We start from the raw sequence: 25,435 nt of genomic DNA on the forward strand, positions 1-25,435 counted from the left end.
TATTCACTACTAGCAGATTATATGGATATAAAGGTAAAATATAGATTTATATGCACATGCATTCAGGTTGTTGTTTTTTTTGTGACACATGATTATAGTTGATTTAGGAGTTTCCTGTCCGACGTTCTACCATCATCGTCAAGCCATCAGTTTGTATACCTACAGGCCCTTTCTGCGTGTGTGTGCTATGGCCTGTACGTACAGTATGTGTGAGATATATAAGTGGAAAAATAATTTCCCTACAGGATTAGTATCATATAAAAAAATAACCCCAAGCGTGGAAATACAGATAAATGTGGGCTCACTATTTGGCAAGAAACTGCTCACTTTTATTCTTTTTAATGTAATGAGTCATAGCTGCTTATTAATAATTTATGAAGTGTGGACAACTTAATTAACTAATGATAAACCTTTCATAAACCTTTGCAATAGCAGTCTCACTATAAAGTGCTACTGGGTTCACTCTCCATTACTAATCAAAACTAATACAAAACACATATACAAATATATTCACAAATTTCAGTAATATATTTATCTGTGACACCACTGGTCCCATCTATTATCTGAAACCTTGAGTGAAACCTTCAGCTGGTTTGAATATGTTTAGTTTTTTCATACCAGTCTCTCATCTACATTTTTGACCTTGCTATGGCAACCTTGGTCTTTTTCTATTGTTTGTGTATTCCGCCTTAATCAGGTCTGCAGTATGGGATCCCCTGGGATCTTTGTGTGTGTGTGAGAGAGAAAGGGAGAATAAGTGTACGACAAAAGTGTGAGAGACACGTCTGTTGATATATAAATTCATTAGTAAACCAGAACTGAGCAGATGTGAGGAAAGGATAACAAAGTGCTACCGCAGCAGGAGTCCCATCACTCACAAACACACGTGCGCGCACTCACCCACCCACACACACACACACACACACACACACACACACACACACACACACACACACACACACACACACACACACACAAACATATTCATATGCTTAGGTTCAAATGTGTTTTAACTCACTCTGTGCGTTCATTGTGTTAAACCTATCGTTCATCCACCAAGTGTTTGCTCTGAACTCCTCCTGTTTTAATTCAGCTATTAAGACAGTTTTCTGAGATTTAGAAATACAGTACCAAAAATCCTCATTGTGAATTTTTGGTAGGCAGTCACGTGATATGGTACGCGCATTCTATTGGCTGACGGCATCCGGATGTGCGCTTGGTTCCGTCAGTCTCGGACTTATGTGAGACACAGAAGTGCTTTAAACAGTCGATAAGAGTGTGGGAAAAGGTAATAGAGATAGAAGATGGTTTAATATCAGTATTGGGAGGGTCATAAACGTTTAAATTACCGTAAATAATAAGATAAATAGTTTGTCGCTGTATCGCGGAATTCTTTAATCGCGTGTGGTTCCTGGAATGCATTAACCGCGAGGAACGAGGGTGCACTGCATGGCTACATTTTGCTGCTACAGTGTTGGAATGGATTGGCTGCCTATCAACCATAGTCCTCTTTTAAACTAGGAGCAGGCTGGAGTGGATCAAAGGAACATCATCAGAGCACAGGTTTTTTTTTTTTTCAATTCAAGCAGAGGAATGAAAGGCTGTAAAAGTGCTACCCTTGAGTTTTCACTTACAGTTACAGGTCCTAAGGTTGTCAAAATTTTATTGCATTCTTGTCATGCACACTCTGAACTGATATTTCTGAGATCCTGTTGGAAACGCTTTAGCTGTTCTGAATCATTTGAACTTTGAACAGTAAAACCTGTATGTTGGAATTGATTGTGGTATTCATTTAATAATATCACTACTAATACTATTGCAAGCTAAAATCTTGACCTTGAAGTTGAACCAAGTGTTTCATAAAGATAGAAATCTGCCTCTCTGAGGTCATAGGTTTTTATAGAAAATGTTCTGCTAAGAGTAATAAAACAATCAAAAGTAAGGGAATTCCAATACGTTATTGTGTTATATATTACTGCACATATCCTTGATGCATTAATGTGCCCAAAAACAAACTAACCTTTCTTAAAATAATCTGATCATGTCCTAGTAGAAGAGCTGCTGACGCTTAAGAGAGTTCCCTGTCTCTGAAATAGTCCATAGACTCAGAGGTCATGCATCCTTAACTCTGCCTACACCCACAACTGATGTAGATAAAGGAAACGGTCCTTGCACTCATTTACTACCCACTCTAGACATCCCCATCCATTTTACAGAAGCAGAGTGGTGACATTTACTGTCAGTCAAGGCAGTTGACTTAGAAGTGGTGTCAGATGAAATGACATGCCGTCTGGAGTATACGTTTGTAAATGTGTGCTTATGTGAGAGATGACGGCACCCTTTTGTGTGTAAGATACATCTTGCTATTTTGTGGATGCATATGAGTGTGTGTCAGTTTGTGCGTGCTGATTAAAAGCGGTCAGGCCTCAGTGATCTCGCCTTTAGCTGTCCCTGCACTGTGAATGCCAAACACAGCAGAGCATGTCCAGAGCAGTCAAGCATGGAGACAAATCTAGACTACACTGGACAACTTTAAAGGTCTACAGCTGTGTGTGTGTGTGTGTGTGTGTGCGTGCGTGCGTGCGTGTGTGTGTGTGTTTATTTCTAACTTTTTCATTTACCTTTATATCATACTCAAACGTAATAACCTTGGTAAAAATATTTAAATTCAATCCAATAGTCATTTTTCTTAAATAAATCTCTAACATTTACTTGAATCCTACCAATGTAATCCATTTGAGGCCAGATCTAATCCCTCTAAATCAGTCTTACATCGATCCATCCATCCATCCATCCATCCATCCATCCATCCATCCATCCATCCATCCATCATTAGGAGAGAGGCATCGAGGCCCTTGTAGAAAGATAAACAACTAATCCCATGACCTTCACTCCAACATTTAAGAGTCACAAATTTACCCTTACTGCAAGTTCTTGGACTGGCAGGGGAGACCAGTGAACCCAGAGCAACCCATAGACAAAACATCAACATACAGACTATGACACCCTCCAAGTCTTACATGGATACAGTATTGTTACCAGTTACAGCACAGTGAGATTGGTAAGTGTAGAAACCCACATGTGAATATATACTTTTAGACAATATATAACTCTAAAATACCTCATGAGTTGTCTTCCTTTTCTTTCTAATATTCTTACAGTTGTGTTTCTCCACAGATATCTGTTGCTTGGAATTTGTGACTGTCAATGTATTAGTTATTTGTGCTACAATAATGGGTTATGGAACCCAACATGTTTTTTTTTTTTTAATTGGTTAAAAAAAACAACAACGTCACTGCAGTATTTCAAGTAGACACTTCACAACACATCCATCAGCATGTAGCAACATGTCTATAATTTGTAAAAAAAAAAAAGAAAGAAAAAAAAAGTATTTAACATGCCAAAAATGTATTTCTTTCTGCATTTCTTCATCTTAATCTTTTCTCTTGAAAAGGCAAGCGTAAAGTGTCGCTTACAAGGACGAAGGACCAACCTTTAAAGGTTGAGAGAAACTGTGGAGATGAGCACTGACCTTTCTTACAAATTACACACATTCTACCTTTCTCGATCCTCTTTCTCCCTCTCTCTCTCACATGCACACACACACGCACACACACATACAAATATGCATGGACACATTGAAGCATTTTGAATATAAGCGGAGAAAAATGGAAGACAGCAGTGTCCAACAAGATTACTGTACTCATCAACCACAGATTTCCCACCTCCTCTCATTCATTTGCTTTCATCTTTACCTGTTCAATTGGGAGGCACCAGGCATTTGTCAAGGTGGAATAGCACAGTCCACACCTAGCCATGCAACTGATAGATTTTTTTTCCCTTTGTCCCGCTCTGCTTGTCTTTTGCTTTTAAGTTTTCAAATTCAGCAACTGGAGGCAATGCCCAATGGAAAAATCTGAAGAAAAGTTAGGGAAATGTCACTGATTGATGCAATGCCTCTGCAAAGACCCCGCTCTTATCAGGGTTAAAGTTAGACACAGGACTAGGCTGGCTGGCTTTAAGGTTGGACATATATTGATGTGTAACTGATATTCACTTTTCTGCATAAGCATTCAGAGTTTAGATTACCGTAACCTCAAAGCTATTGCAGAAACTCAATTTTTGTCATGTGTGAGAGTGATAATGAACAGTTTGATCCATTTGTATGTGAAAATGCAGCTGTGTGTGTGTATGTCTGTGTAAAGGGGTTTTGGGCTTGGCCTTGATGATGACAGCTCAATGCCAGGGGTAACTGAGGTGTGTGGTGTTGATGAGACCCTGACTCTAATGAGCTTTAGGCAATTAATCCATCTATTTACATGTAAATGGTTCCTGAAAGGTTACTGACTGTGCCTGCCATCTGCATGCATTTACCATGCTAATATCATGCTGAGTGACACATAGTCTCTCAACATGCAGAAATTTAGGGTTTGAGAGACAAAAAGACTGGCAGACATGACTGCTTGATCACCGATAGATTGTGCCGCATCCCATTATCAGTGAAGTAAGGTGTTAGCCGTAATTTTAACACAGATGCACACACCTTTTAATTATGAAGAAAGCATCTTCCACCTAGCGTGTCAATCTTCTCCCACAATTCAGTCATTGCAGGTGTTCTTTTTTTTTTTTCTCTGTGCAATTTTATAGAAGTTTTAGCTTGACAATCTTTCATTTCAAAAAAATGTGTTTTGTTGTATTTCAGTTTTAATTTGGAGAAACAGGCTTGAAATAAACATGTACACCAAGTCCTATCAAACTGCAAAGGTAAAGAGTCTTTACCAATTACAATTGATTTGTATTTTTGCAAGCATCAAATTTTACATTGCTAAATGGTGAAATATAATGCTGAAAGTAAGATACAATTAAATATAGATCTTTTTCACATTACATACAGTATAACACACTGTTTAATGGGACACCTTGTTTAAAAGAAATGAATTTTCATTAAATCAGCCCTCAAAAACACTGGACTGTTTTTTTTTTCATTCAAAGGGTTGGGATGTTGTGCAGTTAGTTGTAGTTTTACAACAAGTCTTATTTAACTCAACTTGAAAGACAGACTCCTACCGTGAGGATGGTGCAGTGAAGAATGTGAATTTCTGTTTTGCAGAAAAATGAGTACTGTATAGGCTTTCAACTAAAACAAGGAGATAATGCAGATTTATGCTTTAAGTCTGCTAACTGACTGTGGTTCAGTGTTAATTACCAGTGTGTTCAGCGTAACTGAAATACTTGCTAAATTGTCCCCAGGTGGGGAAACAATAAGCTATCTTCATTTGTCATAGCTGAAGTTATTAGCTAATTATAATGATTTCTCTTTCTCTCTCTGTTTCTTTGTATGTCTGTGTGTCTGTGTGTGTGTGTGCGCGCGCGTGCGTGCGTACGTGCGTGCATGCGTGCATGTGTGTGTTAGTGTGCGTGTGGGCTCTTTCTATCCATGATGCTTCACATGAGCTCACCTATTCAGCTTGTATATTGTATTTTTGTGTCAGGTTCAGAGAGCGTGTGTGCATGTGACTGTGGTGCTTCAAAGAGCTTTGACAAATGTACTTGTGTGTGTGTGTGGGGGGGGGGGTATGTGTGTGGGTATGTGTGTGTGTTTATGTTTGTACATCCATGCAACATCAGACTAGAATTGGCACATGTAAAAAGATGCAACTTCCAAAGCCAACAGTTCTGTTAAGTGAGATGTGCTGCGTTATAATGATGCCATCTATCACTCCCTTCATCTTTCCATGTCTTTGTCCCATAACTCTCCATCATGGCCTCTGTGGCCTCATTAATTTATCCTGGACTATTTATGGGCCTATAAAAAACAATAAGAAAGAGAAGAAGGACTTTACTGGCACGACAGTGTATGGGAATGATGACAAAGCCCGTTGAGTTAGATGGAGCACACCAAATCACTCACTTAATTGTGCAAGATTTGTAACATATGGTTAACATTGAAAGATGTTTTCACATATGCACTTTATAAAGAAATACATAGAGAAAGTAGATAAAAAATAAATAAGCTGTGGCTTTGTGCTTGGAATGAGAGATGTGAGTGTGTGTGTGTGTGTGTGTGTGTGTGTGTGTGTGTGTGTATACATATGTACATGTACATATACACATACATACATATGTATATACTACATAGTTGTGATTTTTAGTGTGAATAGCTGTTTTTCTTTCAATGTGGCCCTGGGATGGATTTTCAGCTTATCTTGTCTTGCCCACCTCTCCACTCATTACAACCCTTCACAGGATTAACCGTAACAGAAGATGGATGAATGCTAAAGGATAACTGAAGAGACAAGAAATGCAGAGAGAGGGTGGGAAGACACAACAATCAAACCCATTGTTGCTGCGAGAAAACACAACATAATGTTCTACTGAGCTAAACTGAATTCTCTCTGTGTATATAAATCATAACTATTTGTGTTTTAAAACCCTACCTGAAAACGTTTACACCTCACTTGGTGTTTGCTCTCTGAGGGATCTAGTTACATCACAATCAGACATTTTATCCACTCAGCGTGCCCTTCCTTCAAAAGGTCACACTCTGCACAGATACAGGCTCTAAATCACAGGAGGTTTAAAGTTATTCAACTGGAATGCCAGAATGTTGGTCTATCCAGATGAGCTATCAATAACAAAAGCTATATGTCAGAAATTACAACATAAATGCAAGTTAAAGAATGCTAAAAGGACATTTTGATTCCATATGTTTTTATCGCTTTAACATGGCTGCTTATATCTTGCTTGTAGGCAAAAGTAATTGGCAGCTAATTACTTTTTTTCATTTATTATGTAATACCAACACAACTTTCAATAAAACCTAACATTATACTTCATATCCCTTTTATAGAATCTCTTGTGAATGCGGCCTTTGTGTAGAATGCATGGCAGGTAGGGTATTCCATTCATTCGTCTATTTACTTGTACATGGGACGCCAACAGCCGCGTTTTACCTTGCGGGTCATTGTTGCTGATGCAGCTATGGGTCTCTATAACCTTTTGCCTGTTAGACTGACCTCCCAACACTGTGTTGAGGCTTCAAGGACAGCATGACTCTTGTAAGCCAGTGAACTATTCCAACCTGTGGCTGCTGTTGATGTAACATACACTGAAGACTAGCCTATATGGGGCTGTAACATATGACCGCTGGTTCCTTTGTGGCTTAAAACATGGGCCCACATGAGACTGCACGGAGCTTAGGGTCTCCTTCAATGAGAGACCAATCACACATACCATTGTCAAAGGAAATAGAAGGATGACCGCTCTATATTTGAGAGATGGAGGATAACAGACAATGAGATGGTTGCAGTTGTATGCTCAGCTGTTACAATTTACAGTTTTTGTGGGTTAATTTTAAGGGAAACCCAAGAGCATCATCATGACAAAGAGAGGAAACCGGGATTCTTTTTAATGATGTGCTACTCCTGGTGGCTGTTATTGGTGAGAGTGGGAGTTATCACCCTGCTGCAGAGTGAAATACCATGTGTGCACCCAGCGGGTGAACATTCCTGCTGGCCCCATGATTTCCTAAGGTCATTCATGCAGTCCTCATCTCCACTGTAATGGCATTGTCCTGGGGCTCAGTCGCTCTGTGAGGCCCCCCACGCTTCAGTCTTTGGCCTCCCTGACAGTACTACTCCTCAGCTGCCTGCCTGTCAACTCTGTCAACTGTTCCATGGCTGTGGTGGTTGATGGGAAAATGAGAGGTCAAAAACGAAGAGGCCTGGGACTAAGGCTAATGCTGCATTCAGGTTATTTGGAAATAGTAAAAATGGCTTATAGAAAGAGTGGATCTAACTTGAAGCTGTTTCCTCTCTAATGCTTTATATAAAAAATGCAAAAGATGTTGAAGATGAAATATTTGAACCAATCTAATGGGGGAGAGAAGATTAACTCAGCTGCACTCAACTATGCACTTGTTGGAAATCTCTACCTGTTGTGTTCTGCAGGGTTTTCACACTTGGAGAGCTGTGAACATGTTTCAGTGCCTGCAGTGCTTGGCTGAGAGCTGCAGTATATTTCTATCTCAGCATAGTGTGGATTGTCAATAGCAAAGTGGCAGCCGCACAACAAAACAACACTTTCTTTCATGTTTGATGAGATGGAGCTCTGTTGTCACATTTTTTGGTCAAACTATAAAAAATACATGGATTGTGCCATGTTTGCCAATAGAGGACCACAGTAGCCAGCAGACTTATAAAAAGTTAGTCTCCTGCTTCGAGTGAGAGTAAGGATGTATGAGATGAAAGTAGTGGGGTCACCATCTGCCACCGACACAAATTAAATGAGGAGTATGCAACTCAAAGCTTCCCTCACTCCTTTTAGGCTTTCTTACTGCAGTCTTGTTGTAAGAGGAGCTGTTCATCATTATTCAGGGATGGAGCTGATTAAAGGTGATTAAGTCATTTCCATCCATCACTATCGCCTTTCAGGCTGTCAGTGGCCCCAGTGTTAAAGGGGACATCGGTGTATGGCTGTAAATGCCTGTTTCTGTGTGAGAAAAGTGACCCTCCAATCTTGTGTTTTAACAAATATGTGCTAGTTTCAAATAATTTCCCAAATAGAAAGAAACAGTAAACTGAGATTTTTTTAATCCTAAAATAATACACAAACCCTTAAAAATTATTTGAATTCCTTTATGGTGTTCCATTCTTTACTACAACCTTATGACGAATGTCTACTTTCTCCCCTGATGGATGGCAGTGAGACCCCTTCGTGCTCTTCCCATTTCTCATAATATAGTTGGACGTTAAACGCTAACAAATGATGTTAAAATGAAGAGCTAATTTTCCTGAGTAAGACTTAATAGATTTGATTTGGCTCCCGTCCCGTTTTTATTGACAGTTAGAGTGCTGGCCACATAGAGAGTGGCCTTTCAACCATATGTGGGAAGACCAGAATATCTTTGTTTTAATAACCATTAATTGCGCACAATTTAATCATAATTTGTTATAATGAAGGATGAAAAATGGGAATCCAGAGGTTCTGCGCTCTGTGACTCTTCATGGGATGTGTGAAAAATCATTGTGCTATAGTGGGACACTATAACTCTCCAGCTAGGAAAGGACTGAGCAAGATAGGATTCATGATTTGTTTATCAGAGTGTTGAGTTAAGTTTCACTGTCTGTGGTCAGAGAGGAAGCGACAGATGACACAAACTGACTGCTCTCTGATTTCCTTAAAAGCCCAATATTTGCTGGACAATGAGACTCAGCTTCTTTTGTACTGTCCAGTGTGTGTGTGTGTGTGTGTGTGTGTGTGTGTGTGTGTGTGTGTGTGTGTGTGTGTGTGTGTGTGTGCGTGTGTGTGGATGCGTGCGTGTGTGTGTGTGAGCATGTGTACTCTATTTATCGTAACTGATCTGACTCAGAGGCCAAAGAAACATTTGTATTATCTCTATGTGTGTCCAAGCATCATTTTTATGAAGTGCAAGCCTGTGTTTTAAAGTGAATTAGTGTCCCGTATTTGAAAAAAAAAAGTACCTGATCTGGTTTATTAACTTTTGGTTTCCAATTAGCATGATTCCCACTAACATTAGCTCACACTGGAAAAGTCACTTCCCCAAACATCTCAACCCCAACACCACCAAACACCCCACTTTAAATTACCCACAAAAAGGCAGATAAATTAAAGTTTAGGATCCTTTTTAATATTGATTAAATTTTGACTGCAACTTCCCAAAGAATTTCAATTCACTGTATTTGTATTTTAGTTGCAGTTATTTCTACTTTCAGCCTCATATTTTGAGACAGTTTTTCCTCATTCTTCCAGAGTCTCTAGATACAACCATCCATTCATTTATTGTCACCCATTATAGTAATGTGTTAAGAAAAATGTACAGTGCACATGACGACTCAAACTGCATTGTCGTGTGTGTGTGTGTGTGTGTGTGTGTGTGTGTGTGTGTGTGTGTGTGTGTGTGTGTGTATCTTTGTGTGTAATTGTGTGTGTATGAAAGCATCTGAAGAAGATACGAGTGGAGGAGACAGAACAGAGTTCAGGGTAAGGTGAGAGTCCTGATGTGAGCTTGGAACGTGCCAGGATGTCTGGCCCTGTCTTTGGTTCACCTGTGCTGTCCTGTCACGCACACACACTAACAAACACACACACACACACACACACACACACACACACACACACACACACACACACACACACACGCACACACACACACACATTTCCAAGTGCAGTGTCTCTCCATCTTTTCCTCTCCCTCTGTCACCCATACACACATGCCTAACTTCCACCTAAATCACAAGATGTTGATTTATAGAGTAGTTTATCTCTTCCTCTGTGACCCAGTAGTGTTGTCACGGGTCTCTCTCTCTCTCTCTCTCTGTCTCTCTCTCTCTCTCTCTCTCTCTCTCTCTCTCTCTCTCTCTCTCTCTCTCTCTCTCTCTCTCTCTCTCTCTCTCTCTCTCACCGTCTAGCAGTAACACATGGTGGGACACCCTGTGGTGAGGTGTGTCAGTTGAGCAGTGATTTAGCACCGCTCTGCCCCAACTACTGCAGAGACACCTGCCCTAGGAATCCTGCTGGACACACACACACACACACACACACACACACACACACACACACACACACACACACACACACACACACACACACACACACACACACACATGGCTGACATATGGACAAACCCTCCTCACACAATGGTAGTCCCTATAGCCTGAGGAAACTGTTCTTTTGCTGTTTCCACAAAGCATTGCATACACGCTCTCAGTGGATCGAGGATGAAGAGGTTCAGCTATGAATTCCTGATTTCTTTAGAGGGCGTCTAAAAATTTTTTTGAGTTGTTGGAGTGAAACATCTCTGAGGGTTGAATACCAACACAAAACGAGTGATGTTCTCAGTAAAATCTAACAATAGATAACCAATAGAATTTGAAGCGGCTACAGGATGAAAAATCCCAGACCTCTTAGAATGGAGCTGCTGTTGTAGTTTTCTTTTTCACTCTGTATTTCAACAGCTTCCAAAAGATGTGATCTTGGCCAACAATGTTTTCATATTTTTTCTTGGGTGTGGCCTCCAGGTATGTCAGTTCATTTATTGATTTCCTATTAACTTTCCTATTCAACAGAAATTCTCCACAAACTACAACAAAACTACAAGATCCAATTTGAACACACAAGAGATGTGTGACTTTCTTTTGTTCGTTCTTAGCAAATAAATGTCAGGGGTTAGGAGCATCACTGGGGAACACAACAGGACATGAAATAAATTGGACTAATTTGGCTGCATACCAACACGAATGGAAGAGGCTGCCACACTGGCACGAAGCTGTGATTGTGATTATTATTTTGTTATATGAGACCTTCATCAAATTGCCTCTCGATTTATCCCCCATGACATGCAGGAGAATCCCATTAGCCACCTCAGGCATGGGCTCGGCAGAGGAATTCAAATAGAGTATGACCTTCCTGCTCCCCTCAGAAATGCATAAAGGATGCTCACTTTCAAGGTGAGACCTAATGAGATGCATATGAAAAATAGGGGTTTATGCTGAGATATGATGAACAGCAGAATTGTGGAATTAAGTTGTCTTACATTTAATCTCCATAACATTGTTTTCTTTGGCAGTTTGACTTACACATACATCCCTTCCTGGCTGCCTTTTAAATGTAAGGAAAGCCAAATACACCTTAACTGGAAAAAGAATGGTTTTACTCTCTTTTAATGTGAAGTGTCTTTTAAAGGGAAAAACAGCTTCAGTGTGAGAAGGTGGAAAGTAAAAGTGGATTAAATAAATTGTTGTTGTTTTTGTTCTTTCAATGACTTGGCGTCCTGTGGAATAAAATTTTAAGCAGATGTTGAAATTTCAGACTTTAGAACCCTTTAGAACCAAGTGTTACTGCTTTTTCATCAGAATCAGACCATCTATTGTCCTCAACAATATTTATTAATAAGATTAACATTGTGTTGAACAGATCTGAATCAAAGCCCTTTATCCACACTGTGAGAGAGTGGAAAAAATAAAATATTTTCTACTGCTGTTGTGTGTTATTGCAATAAGATGATACAGTCCATATTTTGCCATTAAACCTAATATACAAGGGATGTTAAATAATTGGCTGTAAACTGTTTCATAACTAACATCCTGCAATAATAATTTCGTGATGTTTGGGAAGAACTGGAAAATAATAACCAGGAGTTATTATTTAGATATAATATTCATATTTTCTAACACAACATAAGTAGTTCCATCGTCAGGTCTCCAATGTGGGTCGTTCAGATTCCAGTAACATCATATTGTCTGAAGTGAGAGGAGCCCGGGGACTCTTTAGCATACGACAGCAGACGTGTGGTTGTCTGTCAGCGTATATTCATATACTGTACCTACACTGTGTATGTCCTTCAGTCGTCCTCAGGTCTTCAGCAGTAAAAGTCATCTCCCCTAGTGGATTTTACAACAACCATATCAGACACCAACATAAGATTAAATCTGTGGGTTAATAATTTAATTTAATAATTTGGAAGGAATGTGGAAAAAAAGCTTTCAAGAGCTGTAAAACCCAGTGTGATCATACATTAGAAATTTTGAAAATAATTTGCATTTCCTTAAAATTGTTTTTTTTTCATGATTTATTGCAATTAAGAATTTCCTTTTGACCATTGTTATATGTAATTAAAAATTAATATCCATTATGTCAGATGTTCAGAATAGATACTTGTTTGTACTTACTGTCTTACACACTGAGAACAGTGATTAAAGTGGATCACTGTGACTATGTGCATGTCCAGGAGCATTTTACATGGCCTATTTTCCCTGAAGAGCATGTCCTGTCTGCTTAATAAAACTGTCCCAGTGCTGCTGTTACACACACACACACACACACATACACACACACACACACAGAGACACACACACACATAAAAGTGACTTTGAGTGTCTGGAAAAGTGCTACATAAATATAATTATTATTATTATTATTATTATTATTATAATTATGTTATCACATTGTAACAAATAAGATATTTTTATATAATATCAGTGCAGAGTTGTTTTTGTATGTAAATATATACATAATATATAAATATATAAATCACTGATTCTCCAAAACAAAACCAAAAACAAGAAGAAGAGTTTGGCATTAGTTTTCCCATATTGGCATGGAAATGGTGACATGGTTGCCGCTGGCTACTATTGTCGCACATGGGATTACGGTACAATGGTCTCTCTTGCTCTAAATCACCAAGATGACGACAACTAGTGTGTTTCTGTGAGAGTGTGTGTGTGGTTTAAATGGCTGTTTATCAGCAGTATTCAAAGCAACACAATGGTTGTGTAAAGGATGAGTGGAGGCAAACAGGTTTAAGGCTGTTTAGGTTGTGCAGTATGTGTTTCCAGGGTAACAGTGGAGTTTGCATGCATTTCTGTGTGTTTGTCCATGTTTGGGCTGAAATGAGAGGGCATTAAGAGGTCAGCTTCATACTCAGACACATGACAAAAGGATGTAAATATGCACAGATTTACACACACAGCCTCGTGTTATGGAAAACACTGTTAGTGGTACTGTGGTTAATGGATTAGGAAAAATAGGTTTACAGTGAAATTGTTTTGAAAACTAGTGTTTATGTGTGAAACTTAGTATGGTCTCATCTTTTTGGCTATGACTTCCCCCTCGTTCAGCCTCCTTCCTTTTCTCTCCCTCCTCCATTTCAAGCTCCCCATCTGTTACATAGTTTGGGCACCAAGCTTCCCAATGTGAACAACGTCGACTTATATGAAATAAGAGATGCTGTTCTTACAAATATTTACACATGTCCTGACTTCACATATCCATAGCAGTGAAATTAAACCAGTGTGTGTGTGTGTGTGTGTGTGTGTGTGTGTGTGTGTGTGTGTGTGTGTGTGTGTGTGTGTGTGTGTGTGTGTGTGTGTGTGTGTGTGTGTGTGTGTGTGTGTGTGTGTGTGTGTGTGTGTGTGTGTGTGTAGAATTTTTGTTGGTTGTCCTGGATTTTCTGGCTGACCTGGCTCACCTCTGGGGTGTCTAGCGTAGAGAGCCATTATTGCATCCTTGATAGATGCAGCAGGGAGTTGATCCATGGCCTTGCTGCCTGTGTGGTGTTTGTACAGTATTTGCCCTATTTTGCCCCAGTTTATTGTCCTTCACAGAGAAGCATTTTTTTGACACACAAACATACAGTATGTGCATGCACACACAAAAATAAATTAGCTTTCACATTTGTGTTCTAGTTATTTTCGTTTAAGGAAAGGCTCCAGTATCCCTACACACTTCACTTTATGGTTGTAATGAAATTAATTGGATTAAGCTTCAGAGAAATACTTCCATCACGCATAATGTCTTGATTGACATCATTCTAAGCAGTGGGAGTGTTGATGGACCCAATAGACACCCGATAGACACATGTACAGTGAGCTCTCTGGACAGACTGTCTGAGTGGAATTGCCCTTTTGGGGTTTCCTGCAAGAAGTTAAGCCATTTAAAATATTAAAATATTTTTAATGTGACCACCGCCAATAGTAACACTAATGTAAGTTGGCAAACGGTTGGTATAGCAACGGCACTTCTACACAGTAGTAAGAGGAATTATAGTTATTTCACTGTGTTAAGTTTCAATTTTAAGGCCTCCATTACAGACAGCTTTTAATATAGTTAACGTTTCTAAGTATTTTGAAACTGGTGAATGATGGTGCCATATACTCAAATTTTCCACTAATAAATGTGAACTTCAGTCTGGACCCATCACTTCACGCTTACATCACTTAATTGTCCCCATGTGGTCAGAGAGCACCAACGCTGTAGTCCCTCAAAGCTCTGTCCTTAGACCTACAGTGCTTCCTGGTTCTTGCTTTGGGAATGAAACAAAGATGGGAGTTGTCAGAAGTATGAAATGATTCCTTACCTAACACTTTTTCATAGTACATACTGAAAAAACATTTTTCCACCATCGGTATAAGTCATCACCTGGGGCATTTCTGTGTAGAAACACACACACACACACAGTACTGTTAACTGTTAATAGATGTGCATATAAACATATAAACCCCAAATGTTTTTTTGTCCACTCTTTAGTCTTGTGTTGAACTAGTTCATGGCGGACCTGTTTTCTAGCCCTCCCATTACTTGCAAAGAATGGTTGGATGCATAAAATAGTTTGCTGGATGGAAAATCTTATAGTCTTGATGAAAATAAGATTTATCAAATAATTTGTTGTGCATGTTTTCATTAAATGTGAGGTGTCTCATACGGATAACAGAGCAACAGTTGAGTAAACAAGTGTGGTCATTCTGCCAATTTCCCTTTCAAACAACCCAAATGAGAAACAAATAAAGAGAAGAGCTTATTTTGTTCATTTATTTGTTGGATTTTTAACATGGAAGCTACCCTATTATATGAAGGGACAATATCCGTTACTGCCAAAATAAATAAAAAAAAAGTATTAGCACACTTTTGGATCATCTGCTCCTGTAAGATTAATCAATAAAAATATTTTTAAAAATTTCAAATATATCAGCAAGGTGACACAAGCAGACACACAGTATGTGATCTGTTAGTGTGGTGTTAATGTGAATGTATGTCTTGGAGTGTTATTACATACAATTATGTGTTTCCTCCCCGCTTTTTTTCTGTGTGACAGTGGAAGTGATGTAGAACTTCCTAGCCTTGGACCTCTTTCCTCTCCATTTCCTCCTTTGTAGTTCCTCCCCATATCTCCCTTCACTATACCTTCATCTTCCTCTTCTTCTTTTTACCCTCCTCCCATCCCCCTCATCAGGATGCTTTATTATGTAAATCAGTGTTGGATCAGATCGCTAAATTAAGCTTTACTGTACTGTGCCGGCTTGTACTCATACACACAGACACAATGTAACTGGTGGTGTTTGTGTGATATAATAGTTAGTATTCTGGAATCACACAGAACACACACACACACACACACACACACACACACACACACACACACACACACACACACACACACACACACACACACACACACACACACACACACACACACACACACACACACACACACACACACACACACACAAACACACACACAAATAGCAGCCAGGCAGCAGAAGACTCTTTGAGTATAGATAAACAGACTTGAATAGTCGTGTCTCTCCAGACCATTAGCCTGCAGTTAGCATCACAGCTCCAGAGTGGTATTCAGCTGACAGAGCCAACTATTTTCTCATTGGCTGCTGGAAATGTAATTCATAAGGTCATTGAATGGTACAACAGAGCATCAGACATTGAGACTTGGTCCAGTGTTGGTTCTTCTGTGGACAATGAGGCAATATTTATTTTAACTGAGGAAAAAAGGACAAGGATAAAATGTAAAAACACGAATATGTTTAAAATGATGGGACAGGGAAAGTACAGCTTCAGAATTTAGCCTGAAAACAATTATTTACATTTTCATAATAATCAGGACCAAATCACAGATGTGAAACTTCCACCACCAGTCTTTTTACTCCACCAAAAAGGCTTGGTCTCTGCTTGATAGAATCTGAACCATGTAGTGGTTTCTGACCAGTGTGAAAGTATTTTCTTTGCGTGATACAATAACTGAACATATGAGAGATGGAAGTCATTGCAAATTGCTCTAAGACACAACCTTTCCATTTCTATGATTACTTACATTTGTATTTCCAACCAAAATGAGCTCATTTTTATAAGGTTACAGATCTGTTCGCTTTAACAAACTGATTGCTATCCCATATAATAGATGTGTGCTAAAGTGATACATTGAACCTTCTATCCAGGAATCTATGGCAATTTCAGTCCTCTGAAAGCTAATACTGATTGATATTATGTATTTCATAAATTGCTATGTTTATGTATTGCAGCTGCTAAAATAAGAAAAAGGTTTCTAAGTCATGTAAAACAATATTAAACACCTACATGGGTGATAGGATGATCCTTTTTCGGATTCTGGAAAGTTTCAATGCTCTACCATTGCCACAAAAGAAGAAGAAAAACAAATGGAAGGCATTAAAAAATGAGCTGCATTAACATGGGGGAAAGGAAGAGAAAAGGTTTATTATCGTGAAATGGTTGTGATAAATAAATCAGAAGTCAACTGGAAAATACTAATTATCTCAAGAAGATGGGAGTGCAATGACACCTGAATTAAAAACAATATTAAATGCTTGTATTGTTGACAGTAAGATCTTTAGGGGTTACTTTGTTGAAAACATATTAGCCTCATTCCAAATGAGTGAAAATTATATTTCTTCAATAGCTATCAAAAAAATTATACTGGTGTAATTGTAGGAATAGCCTTTCATCATCAAACATTAATATCGTGAGGGTCTACTGCTTTGGGGTTTAAAGGCATAATGTGGAAAATGTGCTGTATTTTGTCATTAGTCAGCATCCTGTCACACCATGACGCACTATTTTGCTCTGGAAATGTCCCACCAAAGCGCACAATGGTTTCATAAAAGACATTTCCAGATTTCTTTACTTTGTTACTGGTTTGTCCAAAGGGGACTTTCATGGCAGGGGAGCAAGATGTTTACTGCTGCATTGTTTCCAGTACATTACAACTTAAGACCACCACCCAAATGCCCAAACTGTCACAGTAAATAACTTCCATTTCAAAGAGAGCTATTCCAATTAGAGAAAAAGGAACGAGCGAAAGAAACTTAGGGGAAAGCCACAGAAAAGAACTGGAGGAGTTTGGGCAGGATGAAGGGGAGATGGAGAAAGATGGGAGGGGAGGAGAGAGGCAGTGAAAATCATTAAGATCTTATTGAAAGAGGAAAGAGGGAGAGGTGGTATGGAAACAGGAAATCAATCATTGGGTTATTGTTTTTTTTCTGCTCTGTTAATAGCTAAACTCAACCTTGTGTTTAAGAGGAAGAAAGAGCCAGAGATGGAGACCAAAACCAAAAACCTTGAGTCAGGCTGAAGTGAAAATCAGGGTCACTGGCAGAAATGGTCGTCCTGTTTCCTTGGGATATCAATTAATTTCCAAGTTTGAGAAGTTTGTGAGGAAAGATGTCTATGAGATGTAACATGTTGAGCACAATTTTAACACATTAACTACTGTATATTATGGACTCATCTGTGCGTAATTTCACTGTGACAATATAGTGGATTAGAAATGTCGAAGTTGTGTTTATTTTTTGGACGTATCGGGGGACTGAAAATGAATAAAAAGAGAGCTTTGGCTGACATTATTAAAATATCCCGGTTCCTTTTTTAAATATTTTGTTTTGATAGTTCTCCACCTTCTGGGGTCTTTACTAAAAGAAAAAAAATGAAAATATTGCCTCACCAAGGTCAGGTAAGGTTTTCAACTACAATGCATTATAGCAGGGACTGCATGTGACTACAGAACCTTCCACCAGGCATGTAAATTATTGATGAGGGTGTCCTGTGACCGAGACTATTGATTGAGCAAATTGCAGCCCTGGTTATTTTACAAGCACCATATTGTATAACCACTGTGGCTGTGTGTGTGTGTGTGTGTGTGTGTGTGTGTGTGTGTGTGTGTGTGTGTGTGTGTGTGTGTGTGTGTGTGTGTGTGTGTGTGTGTTAATGTAAATGTGTGTCCTTTTAAAAGTGAATGAGAGGATTGTATTTCAGCTGCCATGTGCAGTAAAAGTAGTGATACATCATGACATTCTCTTGTGTGTTTTGAGTTTTTGAAAGAACTTCAATGCATCTCTGCCTGTGTGTGTGTGTGCCTGTCTGTGTATGTTGTAAATAAATAGGGACAATAAATAAATAGGGACAGTGCTTTTTTAATCACATGCTGTTCCTGTTGTTGATTTTCATAATTACAGTACATCCCGCGAAGCGGTGGTCAGTGTGTCGCGGGATGTTGCAGTCTTTGACTGCCTTGTTATTGTCTTCAAATATTATATTCACTCTTTCCTTTGTTAAGGCATTCTCTTATACACACTTTGTCACACAGGGGATCACACTACCTTCTCATTTCAGTGCTCACACTGCCAGTGAACATTAGTGTAACACATCTCGGCGTTTCCTTTAGATGAGTAGTTAACCTCCTGTGGGCTGAATCTGATTTTGCCATCAGCCTTTGCCAGAGCTCCCTGTTATTCTGGCAGACGCATGGGAATAAATGGGACCTTATAATCCTTTTCCAACTGTTATAAAAATATTTTTAGTGTTGCGGTCAAGGAAATGCAACATATCACTATACTGTCATATGAAAACCTTGCATTGTAAATGCAGCTTTGCTTATTAATTCTTACATCAAATGTTTATGAGGTCCTCTGAATATGTAATAAGTTTCTTGTCTGTGTTACGCACTAAAAAAAATCCCCATTTATGTTTTACTTTTAACTGAAAATGAGGCTTTTCTCCTGACTTTTGAAGAGTGTTGACTTGCTAGAGCCATTTGTCCAAATTTAGCAAGATGTTAAGTTCTTTCAGCAGTCACACAGGTCCATGTTTAAAGGACACATCTGGTGACATTCAGAATTTTTAAGTAGGGCATTGATTTGATGTGGCATGGTGGAATAGCGGGTAGCGCTGTTGCTTCTCAGCAACGATCCATTCCAACTGAGGACCTGTGACTTTTCTGTGCCGAAATTGTGCTTTCCTCATGTCTGCCTGAAAACTCTGGATTCATCCCACGGCCCTAAACACATAAAATATAGGTGAATTGCTAACTCAGTGTTTGTTTTTCTATCTGTGAACTGGAGACTTGTCCAAAGTGTACCCTGCCTCTTGCTCAGTGTCAGCTGAGATAGGCTCCAGCCCCTCAAACAACTACACAGGAAAAGCATAGAAAATGGATGGATGGACATTGATCTCATAACAAATAATTTCTGTGGTGTAAACCAGAAAATGCAGTGCATTCCTCTGTGCTATTATAGACATCTGTTGTTGTCTGTATACTAAACACAACACAGAGTCACACAGGCCGACGTGTTCCTTCATTACAGTAAACATGTGTTGTTATTTTATTTACTCTGGCACCATAAAAATGCAAATCATCAATCCACAGCTGAAAATTATCCAGTAAATGTAGAATTTCCCCTTCATGAAACAAAAAAATACTGTTAAAAGTATTTATTCTTTTTAAAAAAAAAATATTTCTGATCCATAAAGAGAACTGCAGGTGGTTTTGGAAAGTCCAGAATGATTCTAAGTAAAAAGAAAAAGATGCATTATACAAAATTCATGCAGCTAACATGACCTCCATCTATCCAAATTCCAGAACAGTTTATTGTTTCCAGTTTTTGGAGGGCTGGAGCTTGTCCCAGCTGTCACCAGGTGATAGGGTACATCCTGGACAAGTCACAGGAACAACAAATGAAGAGACAGGCAGCATTTACACCTATGTGCAATATAGAGTTTCTACATGGGGATTTGAATATATGGATAATCCCAATAGGAAAACAAAAAGCATCAGAAGAAGTGGTAACCCACGATGACTGGTGCCAGGAGTGCAATAGGGTAGATAAATGAAAACAGGTTCCGTTGGATTCAATCCCAGTAGTCAAACTATGTGTGTATGCAGTGAAGACATTTATCATTAGGTTTGCTGTAATTCAAGGGTGAGCATGTGTGCTCTGTCGAGGGTTGTTTATGGATAGTTGGATCAGATGATTGCTCAGTCTGCTACTGTTGGAGAATTCAAGTTTTTTTTTTCTCTTTATCCATCCATTTATCTTATTAGTATTTCTGCTGACTTGGCGATTGCCTTAGTGCTTTGTCCACTTGATTGGCTGGGGGGGAAGGCTCACTGTTTAAGTATACTGTAATTTCCTGGTGTATCCTCCAATCACTTTTGTGTTTTATGTGTCAGCAAATGTTACAGTTGTCATTCCATCAGTCGGGTCATAATGGTCTGTTTAAACCCACTTCACATTGCATTACTCACATGTGCGTGTAAACACGCATGTACACATACAGACAGGGTAAAGCAGAGGTAGAGGAGTATTTAGTGCAGCATAGGGACCTTTGATTGCCAGTGACAGTGTGTCAGTGATGGATATTGCAGTAGCATCAGCAGTGTTGGCTTTTGCAGGAGTAGTGTCCACCGCTGGGATCTGTCAGACCTGTTATGCTGAGCACACACATTCTGCTAGCTTGCCACTATTACTGCTTTTTCTTTTTTTTTATTTGTGCATACGTGTGTGAGACAGACACACAGAGAATAGGGGTGACGTGGGCTTACTTGTCTGTCTGAGTTTACAACAAAATCAATTCAATGTTGGAACAGATTTTTTAATTTATCTTTTTCTTTTTTATAGAGGTGATATTTTGGTGTTACTCACATTCTGCTCCTTGGTTGTTGGTAAAGACCTGATTTGCTGTGCTTTAAATGAATAATTTTATCAAGTTATGGCACATATTTTCATGGTAACATTCTCAAAGGACTGGCGGTTACTCCAATCTTGTGATTTCTATTACTTGTAGTCCTTAGAAGTACAAGGCTGCTCAACAGGTCTACCAACTAACTTTGTTACCATATAGAGACTTTCTGTTTCCTTAAATGCTTTGTGTCCCATCAGTAAGTCTAGGTCAGATGACAAGGGTGGCACCTAAGGGAAAAACATAGAGGATGAGAAGAAAGGAGTGAGGTGAGACAAAATAAAATAGGAAAGAAAGCAGAAGAAAATGTTATGCTTGATCTTAACACACACACACAGACACACACACATACATACACACAAAGGTGGGGTGTCACCCTCCTGGCGTACGTTGCAACAGATTTGTGGTGAGTAGGAGTTAAAAGAGCTGCTGAGTACAGATTTAATACCACAGATATTTAAAGAGAACAGCCCTTTTATCTAAGGGGACAATTTGCATTATTCATGTTGTGGCCTCTGAGAGATGAAAAGAGGAAGAAATAGACATTTAGAGATGAAGAGCAGAGCATTATTCTTTGTTTTAATACCAACAGTCAATGGATTTTTGTTTCATTAACAGCATTAACAGCATATACTTTCATATATGTTCATATGTTCATCACCTGTTCTCTCCGTGTGTGTGTGTGTGTGTGTGTGTGTGTGTGTGTGTGTGTGTGTGTGTGTGTGTGTGTGTGTGTGTGTGTGTGTGTGTGTGTGTGTGTGTGTTTGTGTGTGTGTGTGTGTGTGTGTGTGTGTGTGTGTGTGTGTGTGTGTGTCCGTGTGTGTGTGTCGGGGGGAGAGGGGATGGCAGATGGGTTAAATTAATCCCATCTCTGCTGTTTTCTTGCTCCTGTTATAGATGCCCTACCACAGTACTGCTAGGATGCTATCAATGTGCTGGTTCAGCATGACACTCACGCATCTATCTTTGTTCTTTTGTCTGCAGTGTGCAGAGCAGGCTTCTACAAATCCACACTTGGAAATATGGAATGTTCAAAGTGTCCTCCTCACAGCTTCTCATACCATGAGGGGTCGCTGCACTGTGGCTGTGAGAAAAACTACTTCCGTGCTGAAGGAGACCCTGCCTCCATGGCCTGCACTCGTAAGTGTGATTTTATTGCTCAGTTAGTTCTGATATTTGATGCATGTCTGACCAGAGTTCACCACCTTCTTTTCTCTACTAAAACCATATAATATAATGAATTTGATCAACTCGAAATGCCTTGTAGGTGTAAATGTGAACAATAATAGTTGCTTGTCTTTCTATCTGTGGCCCTGGGATGACCTGGCAACTTGCCCCCTGACTCTTCCCTAGAGTCAGCTTGGATAGGCTCAGGATAAGCACTTCCAGAAATTGGATACATGGATGGATGATGGCTTTCAGTCTTTTATACTGAGGCATTTTAAAAAAAGTATGTCCACACAAAATATTTCAAAATGTTGTTGCAGGATAATTACCCATGTAACACAAACATTTAGAAAAAGAGACATGGTGGATATTCTGGTATTAATTCAGAAACTTTCATTTTTTTAATGGTACTCATGTAAACCACATGCTGTTCTTTATTTTTTCATTCAGCTATAGTTTCAAAGTTCTCCATCAACATCGTTCATTTGTTGCATGTTGTATGAAAAGTTCTCTAAAAAAGTATGATTTGATTTTTATTTGATAGAAAAAGATGATTAAATTCCTTACTCTTTTAAAAGTGATCAAAACAAAGATTGTCTAAGGAATTCTTGATCACCTTCTACTCCCTACAAGATTCTTCTTTGTCTTCATCTGATGTAAATGGATCACAGATGCAAATACAGATGCCTCCTGTGGGCCTTCCAAAATGCACTGCAGATAAAACTATAAATCACTGCATTCCCACATGTAAGGTTATAGATACATCCGTTCCTAAATGGGTTTGAGGGGAAAAAAAAACGCCATGTGGAGAATAGCAGAAAATTCAAATTGGACGCCCACAGCCGGAAAAAGAATCGTAATTAGAAAGACAGTCATGGCAGGTCCCTGTTGTGATTATCTCAACAGCATCTTGTCAAATAGACAAACTGTACATCTTTGGGGTGGTTTGAGGGATGCAAGGGCTGTAAATGAATAGACATCTTGTTAAAAGATAATGATCATGATTATCCCAGAGGGGCAAATGTGCTGTTAACAGTGTGATAGAGTTTGTTTAGAATTAGAATTAACTCTAGAAATCTTTAATGTTTGCAGAAAAGGACTCAGAAAGAATTCACATGAGAATGCTAAACTCCAGAACAGTAAATAAAATTGAAAAATTCTGTTTGCAATTTCCTGTGATTTTAACTTATACATCCCCCCACATAATAGGAAAAAAATACAAGACCTGTACTGTCATGTTGTCATGACTATGGCTCTCAAAAAGTCTGATATAACTTTATTCCAAAGTTAAAGTTGCTGACATCTCCATAAGATAAAGAGGAGACTGGAAAGATCTTAAAGACAATTCAAAATACATAAATCCACTCATGAGGAATTCTAGATTACTCACATATCCTCAGTTCTTTCACAACATAATTCATGTCACATGTTAATCTGGACATCAGCGTATTATTTTAACATTTGGAATCAATGTGTGATTGCCTGTATGTGTGCATGTGTGCATGTGCATGTTTGTGCAGGTGGAACTGATACACCAGATTATTGATCTAAGGGTTTGATTATGCCTATAAATTTATAGTTGTTTAGGTGAGCCAGAGGACTGTCACTGTCAGATTAGAATAATAGAAAATACAATATCCATGGTGACTAGCAATGCAGGAATTTATAAGAAATACGTTTTTAAAAATAGATGAAATGATTGAAAAATTCTTCAGCCAGATTTGGTTATTTGCATGTTTGTGCTGGAAAATTCCATGTTTATTAACGTTGTGCGCTGCCTGCCACAATGAATCAGAAAAGCAAAAAAAAGCAAAAAAACGAGATTATGGTAACAAGACGTCAATTTCTACTTCTTAAAATGTTTTTTTTTTTGCAGTAAGTGATTTCTTGGGGAGTTGAGATGGAAATATTTTACACAACATCTTTAAAAACCACAAATTGCGTTCCATTTTTAAATGCTTCGTACGTGTTATATAACAAAGACCATTTGTCTTGTGCAATAATTATTATGAATTAACATCAATTTGAGATTAATGACGTGATATTGTCTTCAAAATCAGCTACCTTCTTCTAGAAGAAGATAGAAGACGCTACCTTAATCTATTATTTTATTTTATTTTTATCTTTTCATTTCAATTACAAGCTGCCAGAGACAGTGATTAGCCTTGAAGAAGCAAAATGTCTTTCAAACTTAAAGTCATATTCAATTTCCCTAAATAGCAGGCAAATGTCTTCATGTCACTTTCAGAGTTGCGTTTCAGCTTTTTTTGAGTTTTGTTTTGAATTCTTTCTTTTGAGTGTTTTGATTACTAAGACAGGAGCTTTGTATAGTATGGCAGTAAGTTCAAGTCTTGTCATACAAATCAAACAAAGCATTTGATCCTAAGAAATAAACCAAGCCAATTTCATTTTCTGTCCCTCCTCCCTTTGCTCTGGTTATTTTGGAGCTTTGTTTCATTCTTCATTTCATTATCATCATTCCTTTGATATAGACATCTTGAAATACTCAGAGTGATGGAACTTGTCAAATGGAGCTGCTTGGTCAGTGAGTCAGCAATAATAAATTAGTATTGTCCAGTCAGGGCTTCAAAAATAAAGGTTTCTGAGAAACAGATGTTAGTTTTAAAATGTTACAAACATTTATGAAAAAAGCACAGCTGTTTTGGTTTAGGTACAATATTTCTGTTAGATTAAGGAAAAGAGCAAATAAGTACAGTACTTCACTCTCTTAAAATAAGCCAACATTCACATTTCGTCAGACATAAATTTCAATTCCAGTCCGCCTGTGGAAAACTCCTGTAATTGACCCATCGAGTTATCCAGACCACTTCTCAACTCAGACTTCTTTTGCACTCTGTAATTCTATATTAGAAGGCTATTTCCAGAAATGGCATTTGAGGTTTATTAACATGGGAGTAAGAATGGTGCTGTATAAGGACACAACCCTGATATATATTGTAGGCTGATTAAAAAAATTAAAGAGGTACTT

The 25,435-nt window shown here is 38.6% G+C and overlaps 1 protein-coding gene across 7 annotated transcripts in view; it reads left to right on the plus strand.

Moving 5' to 3' along the window:
- Nucleotides 1–25,435, plus strand: part of epha3 (eph receptor A3) — a 91,989-nt gene that overhangs the window by 26,929 nt on the left and 39,625 nt on the right. For all 7 annotated transcript variants that reach the window (XM_068328604.1, XM_068328605.1, XM_068328601.1 and 4 more), the window contains one exon: nucleotides 22,264–22,419. In XM_068328604.1, the coding sequence (XP_068184705.1) occupies nucleotides 22,264–22,419 (156 nt within the window). The remainder of the gene's footprint in view (nucleotides 1–22,263; nucleotides 22,420–25,435) is intronic.

This window comes from Antennarius striatus, chromosome 12 (genome assembly GCF_040054535.1).
Source record: "Antennarius striatus isolate MH-2024 chromosome 12, ASM4005453v1, whole genome shotgun sequence".
In the NCBI taxonomy this organism is placed as follows: Eukaryota; Metazoa; Chordata; class Actinopteri; order Lophiiformes; family Antennariidae; genus Antennarius; species Antennarius striatus.